This window comes from Durio zibethinus, chromosome 4 (genome assembly GCF_047325235.1).
Source record: "Durio zibethinus cultivar Kanyao isolate XHJ-2024 chromosome 4, ASM4732523v1, whole genome shotgun sequence".
NCBI lineage: Eukaryota > Viridiplantae > Streptophyta > Magnoliopsida > Malvales > Malvaceae > Durio > Durio zibethinus.
The window spans coordinates 5,576,579-5,587,249 of NC_143165.1; the positions used below are offsets into that span (position 1 = coordinate 5,576,579).

Below are 10,671 nucleotides of genomic sequence, written 5' to 3' on the forward strand. Positions count from 1 at the left end.
AAATAAAAAAAGCCCAACAAAAAATAAAGGCCAAAAAAGTATAATCATCGAGCATCAAGAAAGGGGTATGCCAATATGAAGCATGAATCTATGAGTTTTTTTATTGTGTATTATACACTTGGTTAAAGAATTTAAAATTCATTTACATTCTAGTTGCAAACTTATATTTTCATATAGTGTCATAACGATTAGATCTGAGGATCTATTGTTAGACATTGACTTTAGGAGTCACCACCAACCTTTTTTGTTTAGGTGCGATTGGTCACATAGGGAATCTATCCTTTCAAGGAACACCTAAGCTTGACTAAGGGTCCCTAAAAGAATAGGTTCAAATCCATTAACCAGAACAGGGTTCGAGAGTACGGTTACATGTGAAGAAGGTTATAACACCCTTACAACGCCCATTGAAAGATGGTACCCACTTAATTTTGTGTTATCCAATAAGCTTTAAAAATTTTACCAAGTAATTAGTTATTGAAAATTATTCTTAATTAACTCTAATGCTTTTGGTAAAAAATTAAAAAAATTCTTTCTCCTCAAGAGTATGCAAGAAAACTACTGTTTCACTTGTAAATACTCTATCGTCGGATTGTTTAACATTAAAAATGTTTCAAGAAAAAAAAAAGAAAAAGAAATAAAAATTCAACTTTAGATATAAATCCTTTTCTTTTCATTTTTAAAAAAATTCATTGCTTTTGCATAAGAAAAATTGATACTTTCAACTTTTCCTTAAAATATTTTGTTTTTTAATTTTTTTAAAAAATTGGTACTTTCAACTTTTCTTCAAAATATTTTTTTAAAATTTAATTTCAAGGAAAAATTGATACTTTCAACTTTTTCCTAAAAATATTTTTTAAATCTTTTTATCTTAAAGGAAAATTGATACTTTCAACTTTTTTCTAAATGCTTTTAAAAATTTTTATTTTAGAAATTTATTTTATTTTGTTAAGAAAAATTGTTACTTTCAACTTTTTCTTCAAAATTTTTATTTTATTTTATTTTTAAAAAATATTTAAAATAAGAAATAAAAAATAAAATAAAATAATAAGGAATACCAAATAATTTTAAATAATAATAATAATAATTAATTAATTAATTAAAAAAAACTTTGAAACGGCTCGGCTTGGCTTGAGAGAAAGAATCGGCTCAAATAAATAAATAAATAATTTAAAAAAAGCAAGAAACGGCTCGACTGAAACCTAGGCGGATAAGTGGGTCGCTGGTTTGGGTGCGCTATGGGTCGGGTTGGTCTTGGCAAAACGCGCGGATCCTCTGGGTTTACTAACGCAAAAATAACATCATGCTGGAGAGGATATATAAGGCTGAAACTCGGTCTTTCTTATGATTTCCCCTCTCATTTTCTCTTTCTTCCCTTCTTTTCTCCTCCTTCTCTCTGAACAATTTTAGATTTCGATTGAATGTTCTATCAAAATCTGAAAAAATACGTTGAAAACTTCAAAGTTGACGGAAAACTTCGTCGAAAAATTCAAGTTTCACAGAAAAATTCATCGAAATCTGAAAAATTTCTAGAAAAAAAATGTTAAAATCTCCAAAAATTTTTTTAAAAATTCTAGATCCACCTTCGAATTTTTTTTGCTTCTGTTTTCTTTATGTTCTCTTCTGTGTCTTTTCAGTGTGATTTATGAACCTATTTATAAGGATTGATCAAAAACTATTTATAAGGATTGATTAAAAGAGTTTCTAATCAATCTCAATTCCATCTTAGATTGGGATTCAATATTTGAATCCAATTCAGACTCCGATTGAATCCCAAATTCACGACAAATTTCTAATTTTTTTTATCCTAATCCCAACCGAAAATCAATCAAGAAAAAGATAAAGTCAAAATAATAATAATAATAATAATAATAATAATAGATAAATAAAAAATTTAATAGATAAATAATAAAATATATATTAATAAATAATAATAATAAATAAAAATAAAACTGCAAATGGGCTTACCCATTTGGACCAGGCCCAATTAATCTGGGCCTGAACTAAATTGGGTATCTACATATAATTGTAGGAAATATCTAAATTAAGTAACAAAATATCAAGATGGGATGTTTTAAAAAAAGTACATATATAAACAACTGAAGAATATACTAATGAAGTAATTGAAAAAATGGCTAAGAAGATGATAAGTTCATATATATCTCGTTTACTACTTTCCCATTTGTTCATGTTAATATATCATATTGACTTACGTTAGTATTTTGTGTTTTAGGATGACGATACTATAAGATACATATTCAGTGAAATTGAAATTGGTGATAGCATAGATGTGTTGACCTTGGCTTTTAGTTTTAAAGACAAATATGGTTGCGTTAATGGTGTTAAAAGTTTTGTTTGTTCAACAAATTATTTCAAAACAAAACCTAAATCCCGCACATCTAAAACTACTAAATTGAGATTTATAATAGCTAAAAAAAATTATCTTTAACCATTTGATTGCAACCAATCCGTGAACATCTCCTCTATCAGCTTGTCTTTAAACTCAGTTCAAACATCACTTGGCTTAATGTGCCTAATCAAATTTTGATGATAATCTCCTTTTGCTTGGCTACTACTCATTTCAACAAAATCACATTCAATAGGGTTAATTAGCATTTTAGACCTAATAACATCATGAAGAAGGCAATAAACAAAAAAGATTCTACACTATGTTTTAATCAGATAAAATACTTTTTCCTTTAAAATTATCTATCTAGCTTTCAATATATCAAAATATCTCTCAATACAATTTTTTACTGTGAGTGTTCATATTAAAATATTCATGGGGTGTCGTATGTTACTGTGTAGGCCTTCAATCATTTAAATGATATCTTTGACCTTTATAAGGTGCCAACAAATCTTTTCCATTTGTGTATCGAGCATCACACAAATAATAAAACCTAATCTAGTGTCATAATATTAATATACATTTAAAATGTGTTTTATAGGAAAACTAAAACCAAAATATTAAAGTTAATATCTTGTGGGATCCTTAAACCATTTTTATGTGTAATGGCATCCCTAAGCACTCTGTCATTTGCTGTAGAACCATTATATCCTGGTAGAATATAAATGAATTGCATGTCTAGCGTGCAAACATAAAAAATATTGGTAGCAATTTTATTTTTCCTAGTCTTGTGCTTAGACCTGTCAACTGAGTCTATATTTACCTTTATGTATGTTCCATCTAAAGCACCCAAATAACCTTAAACCCAATAACTCTGACTAATACATAATGCAAAATTGAGATTTATTAATATTTATTAAGAGCAAGCAATAATTAATGCATTACCTTAAATTATTTTTATCCATTATCTATTGAATTCTCTATTATCAATTTTGTTTTTTTATACAATAAGGAATGCAGTCTTGATACAAAATTCAACATAATATGAAATTGTTTACTAATTGTCTCTCCAAATCTAGCTACTTGACACTTTATAACCCTATTTTTGTATGATGGATAATGATGTAAAGGAAGCTAATAACCATTTCCTTTATTAACATATTTCTAGATGCTTTTAATCCTCCTTCTATTTGAAGTAATTTATATAATTTTGTAAAAACTCTCATATCCGTTCTATAATTATCTACACTCTGTATATAATTTTCATAGACCATTTTGTTTAAGTTCAGTGACCTAATTTAAAGCCTATCAAGAGTTTCATCAGCATTAGAGATTTTATGTCTTTTTTTAAGTTTCATAGCAACTAATGTCATAGTAACCATAAACAACAGTTGAAACATACCAATTGCATATTCTTTTTTATTGACAAACGAGCCATAATTGTTTATAAGAAGAATTTTTGTTAATGTTAAAAACATGGGTTGAAAATAATAATGTGTATTTGGTAGATTGAGATCTAAGATATGTCCAACATAACACAAATAGCAAACAAAATTTGATTCATTTGCAAAATAAAGCACTATTATCAATTGCATCTTTTTTTTTATTGACAAAAGAGCCATAACTGTTTATAAGAAGAATTTTTTTTAATGTTGAAAACATGTGTTGAAAATAATAATGTGCATTTAGTATATCAAGATTTAAGCTATGTCCAACAAAACACAAATAGCAAACAAAATTTGATTAGATTAAGAGATAGCAAGAAAACATTTGTAGATCAAGAACAAAAAATCAATAGCAAGAACACATATGATAAATTAATAACTTTTCAATTAAGATCTAACCTAGATATACCAATGTAACAAGAAAACATCTGATGCAAACAAATAATATAGAACATATCGTATAAAACACAAAGTAAACTGGTCGTATAATGTTAAAGATAAACTAAAATGAACTGCACAGAAATGAAATTATAAAGCTGAAAGGTGATATTGTGTGAAACAGAAAATATGCGATCTAGGGTTTGAGTAGAACTTTATAATGTTGTTTGAAAAGGAAATGTGATTTATATCATATTCAAATGTCAATTTATTTTATTATTTTTTTTAATCTATTATCAATGGCATTTTCAAACTAAAAAATGTGATCATTATTAGTTATTATGTTTTCATGTAATCAATTACTATATTTATTAATGACTACATTTCTATAACAAGAAATGTAGTTATTGGTATTGAGAAAAATTTATATTTATTAAACACTATGTTTTTTACATAAAAAATGTAGTTAAAAATATCTTAAATATTCCATTATAAATATTATACCTATTACTATGTTTTCATATTAAGAAATGTCATTGATTAAAAATATCAAATTTATTTTGTTATTTTTTTAATTGATTAATTATGTTTCATATGTAAATAACATAGTGCTTGTAAAAATAAAAAATTATGGTTTATCAATGACTACGTTTTCATAACAAGAAATATAGTTATTGATATATAAAAAAATTTTTATTTATCAAATATTACATTTTTTACATAAAAAACGTAGTTAAAAGTATTATCAATATTCTATTATAATGTTATATCTATTACTATGTTTCCAAACTAAGAAACGGCATTGGTAATGAAAATATCTAATTTATTTTGTTATTGTTTTAATTGATCAACTATGTTTCATATGTAAAAATATATAGTATTTATGAAAATAAAAAAAATTCAAAATCCTAATTTTGCAATAACTACTATGTTTGTTCTTTTAAAAATATTATTTTTATTATATGTAATTTAATACGTGTCCAATTGTTGTCAAGTATCCAATCATGTGGCTAAGAATACAATTTTACCCAATTATGTGATTATGAATGTAGCTTTCTATGTCAAAATGAGTCTCAATTTATCATGCAATTATGTTGATGGATTAAATAGACCGAATAAATTTATTATTGAGGTTAAAAGTGAGACAAAAATTTTTTTTTTCTAAGAATCTTAAAAAATCTCAGAGAGAGAGATGGATTTTTTATTTTGGATTATTTGGACATTGTTAGGATATTTAAAATACCCCTAAGAAGCATATACCATGAACTAAATTAAGGAGTCAAATTATAAAAAAATACAATTTCTAGAAATAATTTATCTTTCTCTGAAACCAAATATCTCTTAAGAGATTTATGTCACTTTATTAATCTCATTTGTAAAATAAAAAAGCCCCACTTACAATAAAGTTTTTTTTCTATATTTAAACCTTTTAGTTGTGGGAATAATATAAAATTTGAAAGAGTAATGAACCTAAAACCTTATTTTGAAAATGCATTTTATAATTTCTTTGAATTTTTTAAAATTGAAAGAAAAAGAAGTTTCACACGTGCCTGGCAGGGGCTATAACGTGCAAAAAAGAGTCAAAACGCAATCGTTTCAAGCAAACTTAGCCGTTGTAGCGGCGATAGCCTGGAAGAGGAGAGAAAGGCCATTAAAATGTGAAGTTAAACGGAGCGGGAAATAAAACTTCAAATCATAAATCACCGATTCACAGCTTACCAGTCCTTCCATGGCGAGAACCAAGCACATCGCCACGAAGAAACCAAAGCCAAAGTCATCAGGTATTTTCTGTCGTTTTCTCTTTCTCCAAACAGTAGAATTTACTTACGATTTTTGCTAACTTTTAGTTTTTACCCGTAGCGGCTTCACCGTCGACGGCGTCACCCAGCTCGGTAACCTTTCCTTCCTCTGTTTCTTTTATCTCTCGTTTGAATTCTTTCTCTGGTTTTTGTCGTTGATGAGAAAATTTTGATGGAAAAACCAGAAAATTAGGGCTTCTTGTTGATTTTCCCATTATTTTGGGGGAAAATCAAAGAAGAAGGGGATGAAATTTTCTTAGCAGGATTTTTCCTACTTCTCATCCCTCTCCTTTTAGTGAAAGTTCATAGCAGGTAAGATTTTTAGATTTTTTTTTCATTAATTTGGTTGAAATCGTGAGATTAGGATTTTTACTGAAGTTTTTTCGTGTGCTTATTGGAAATGGATTTCGAAGAGCCTTAAACATGAGTGTAAAAAGGGTAAAATTATAATTTACTAAAGAATAAAATTGGTATTTTATTTATGAATATTTTTGGAAGAAATATGTTGGAGTGTGAAGAAAATTTTGAGTGGTGTATTTAGAACCACTCTTTTCTTAGCTCTCCCCAACTCCCAAGCTGGATTTTTTCTTCTTCTCATCCTTCTCCTTTTAGTGAAAGTTCATATTTTTCTCTTTGAATTTTACTTCTTCCTCTATTTGATGGCTAAGTAGAGCAAAGAAATGAATGCAAGAACATATATTTGAAAAACTCAATATAGATTTGAGCTGTTATGGTAACTCAACATAGACAAGAACAAATATACATAGAATGAAATTTCTACATCAGAAGTTTTGCATGACTGATTGGATTAACTGTAATCTGCCTGGATAAGAAAGATTTCTGAGAGCCGAAAGTCTTCATACTTGTGATTTTCTCAGTTAATGGATCACAATCTTTAGCACTCAACCTTCTAGAAACAAGAGGTACCCCAAGTTTCGTGACAGGAAGAGTACCTTTTTTTAATCCAGTAGAAGATTGAATGGCAGAAATATCCTCAATTGACAAACTAGAGCAAAAAAAATCTAAGTTAGAACTGTTGATATGTAAACTAAAGATGCTGTAAAAACCTTGAAGAATCCTCTGAATGGAAAGAACAGAATCTCTAGTACCTTTGCAAACGACCATGAGGTTGTCAGCAACATAAAGGTGACTAAGCTGAATCTTAAGGCATTGGGATGAAATTTGAAAGCACCCCTTAAAGCAGCTTGGTTCAAGAGGCTGGATGAGACATTCATAGCAATCACAAAGAGATAAGGGGAAAGAGGATGAAGATCTCCTTGCCGCACCTCCTAGCTCCTAAATTTACCATTTTAATTTGTTCTTTGTTGTCTTTTTTTTTCCCTACATTTTTCCCAATTTTCCTTGTTTAACATAACTGCAATATAAATCTAAGGTTGGATTTGCAATTTTTGTTTCTGAAGGCACGTGCTGGAAGACCAAGAAAAACTGGAGGACAGGCCACACCATGTGAGTTTTTCTTAGACCTGATAACCCCCACTGTAAGTAACAAAATTCATGGTGTATCAAAGATTGAATGTTCTGCTTTTTTATTGTTGAAGTTCAAAGAACATCGAAGAAGCCTCATCGTTTTAGACCGGGAACTAGGGCTCTTCAAGAGATTCGAAAATTTCAGAAGACTACAAAACTTCTCATTCCTGCTGCCAGCTTCATCAGAGAAGTGATCTCTCTCTCTCTCTCTCTCTCTTTGGTGCTTATTGATTGTATGCATGTACCAAACTAGTTTACTGTCTGCACTGCATTACTAATTGAATGCAATGCAGTATAGTTGCTGTCATGTATACAACTGTAATAATTAATGGTAAATTGAGATTGAAATATACTCTATTAATTTGAGTGCATGAGCGATAGCCGAATTTGAAAAAAGAAGGCATCTTATTAAATTTCTATCTTTGACTCTGAAATTTCATAATTAGCTGACATTAACATTGCCTTTATGACTTATTCAAAGAAAAAAAAATCCCCTGTGAGTGCATTATGCTCTATCTTTCAGCTAAACGTTATTATGACTTATGAGGCTTAATCAGAAGGTACTGATGTTCAATATGAATTTTTGTAGGTAAGAGCTATTAGCTACCAATTTGCGCCAGAAATAACTCGTTGGCAAGCTGAAGCTTTAGTTGTTATTCAAGAGGTTCAGTAACTTATCCAACCTTCTACTATAAAGGAAATTGATAAGCCTTTAAAAATAAATACACAGACACTCACTGGCAAGCTAATATTTTTACATGTGGTTGGACTGTTACAAATCATGATTCCCAGTCTCCGTATTATCATGTAGCCATAGTTTGTATTATCAACATTAACATGCATATCTATTTTACACTTAGCATATCTTAATCTTACATTCATAAGTGCCCAAAAAAGTGAACTTGCATCTGAGTGTTGTATTACTATGCTAATTTCCATTTGCTGATTAATTATATGATCTTGATGAAATTTAGTTTGTTCAGTTTGTTATATATCATCTTACAATGAGAAATAGCAAGGCAATTTGGGAATATATCAATATCTTTGCTACTTTCTAGTTCAAAAAACATGACTTTGGGTGCTTTTGTAGGCGGCAGAGGACTATTTGGTTCAATTGTTTGGAGATGCAATGCTGTGCGCAATTCATGCAAAGCGTGTTACACTGAGTAAGTTAAAGAGTAGAGAAATTGTTGTTGTTTTTGTTCGAACTAGTTTATATTGGGGATATTTGCTCTGCATGTTAGGGTTTTTCTAAGTTTTTCCTAGTTGTAGTGACCTAAAGGTAGTCGTAATAACATGGTAACAGTATGCAGTCAGCTCCAAGTTTTATTTGACATGATACTTTGATGTTGTGTATTTGATTTATTGAAGTTAGTTGTTTATATTGATGGGAGATCACATAAGCAGAATGTTGCCATAGGGTGTATTAAAAGTTAGCCTCTTGGCGTATGAATCTTTTCTTCTGTTGAATCTCTCTCAAATAATGGAAACATGGCGAAGTTTATGGAGGGCTTGGTTCTGAATATATATAGCTTCCTCTTTGATAGAAGAGCAAAATTAGTGTTGATGGGTATCGGTTATGTCACATTTTCTGTTATTAGTTTCACACATACATATGAAATTTTGGCTATGGTTTGATCTCAAATTCTTTTTATGCTCTATATCCGGTAAGTCTAGGCACATTCATTGTGCAACATATACTTGGCACATTATAATTTTCATTGTTTTTTGTGGACAAAACTGTGTAGGATGATAGATGGAGTGAACAAGCTAAAAGAAGTAAAGGGAAAAAATCATTAGAAAACTTTTTGTGATTGCCATTTGTGTGATCCCAGTTTATATGGCTATTGGTGTTACCATCTAATCATGTTGAATGGTCATTTTAAAACTTGATTTCTCAGTTTCAAAGAGTCTAATATTTATTTTTACAGGTTGCAATGCGTTTAACTATGGATTTATTCCATTTTCATTTGGGTTAATGTGTAAATTCATCCTTGAATTATATCATTTTTCATGATTTGGTACTTGTAAAAAAATTTTTATGATTTGGTACCTTAACTTTGCTTCTGCCAAGAACTTTGCACCATTGATTAATATTGATGGGTAAAATGATGACAGACAGATATTGGCAAATGAAAATGCACTACGTGTCATATTTATTTGCTGATTTCTTACCATACCAGCATAATATTAATGGAGTTGATGTCTAGGGCAAATGACATGATAGAATGAAAGTTGGAGTACCAAATCGTGAATTTTTTTCTATAAATACCAAATCGTGAAAAGTGGTATAGTTTGAGGACTAAATTAAATATTAACCCTTTTTGTTTCAAAAGGAACAAACTAACTTTATTACCTTTGATTGCCTCAGTGAAGAAGGATATTCAGTTAGCCCGACGACTTGGTGGGAAGGGGCAACCCTGGTGAGATTTTGTACTTTAACTATAACTAGCACTCGGTTTAGCTATTCTCTAAATGGAGAATTAATTGTTCCTTTGTATGTAGCATTTGTAAAATAGACATTTGTCCAGGCTCTTGATACCCAGAGAACCTTGAGCTAACAGCTAAGTGTTTCTATTTAGAATTAGAAAGTAGGCAAATTGTTGACTTTCAATCCTTCATGATTTAAAATGTGCTTAATGGGGAATAGTTTCCTTTGTCTTCAACATTTTCATAGGAATGATTAGTTTGTATCTTATCATCCATTTCATGTTCTTTCTGATCATTTTTCTGACTTTGTTCACACAAATTAGCACATAAAATTTATTTTGTTGTGTAATATGCTAATCACCAAGATTGTAATTTAGATTTTGTTAATCTAGAATCTCCAACTCCATCCAGTCACTCAATTTCTTGCTCGGCAAATTCCACTTCTAACATCTTAAACAATCTTTGCCAATTTTATAGATTTCTTAAGCTAAGAAAGAATATAGAAATTCATGAGCTATAACAGAGATCTTATTAGTTTGTACGAATTCAAGGTTTATTTCAGTTAGTTCATGTAGTAATCTTTAAGAAGTAACATTTAGCCGGTTTGGAATTCAAATTCCACCACTTGCCATCTCTTCTCTCATTTCAGGTTGTGACTTCTTTTATACTAAAAAATACTATCAATTTTTTTCACTTTTGTTCTTCTTTTATCCAAAAAATCATGAGATATACTTTAGAAGGAAAATGAAACTATATTAGCGCAATACTTCAGTTATATATAGTGATA

At 29.4% G+C, this 10,671-nt stretch overlaps 1 protein-coding gene across 4 annotated transcripts; it reads left to right on the plus strand.

Moving 5' to 3' along the window:
- Positions 1–5,570: 5,570 nt before the first annotated feature.
- HTR12 (Histone superfamily protein) lies at positions 5,571–10,168 on the plus strand. Of its 4 annotated transcripts, none has more exons than XM_022879543.2 (7): positions 5,713–5,948; positions 6,028–6,059; positions 7,388–7,433; positions 7,526–7,644; positions 8,044–8,118; positions 8,545–8,620; positions 9,386–9,810. In XM_022879543.2, the coding sequence occupies exons 1-7, from the start codon at positions 5,897–5,899 to the stop codon at positions 9,469–9,471; spliced, it is 486 nt and encodes a 161-aa protein (XP_022735278.1). In that variant the 5' UTR covers positions 5,713–5,896; the 3' UTR covers positions 9,472–9,810. The 4 variants fall into 4 exon arrangements, with proteins under 4 accessions (XP_022735280.1, XP_022735278.1, XP_022735281.1 ...); XM_022879544.2 differs by lacking the exon at positions 9,386–9,810 and adding an exon at positions 9,826–10,168 and having other exon boundaries at positions 5,764–5,948; XM_022879545.2 differs by lacking the exon at positions 8,044–8,118 and having other exon boundaries at positions 5,571–5,948.
- Positions 10,169–10,671: the final 503 nt, after the last annotated feature.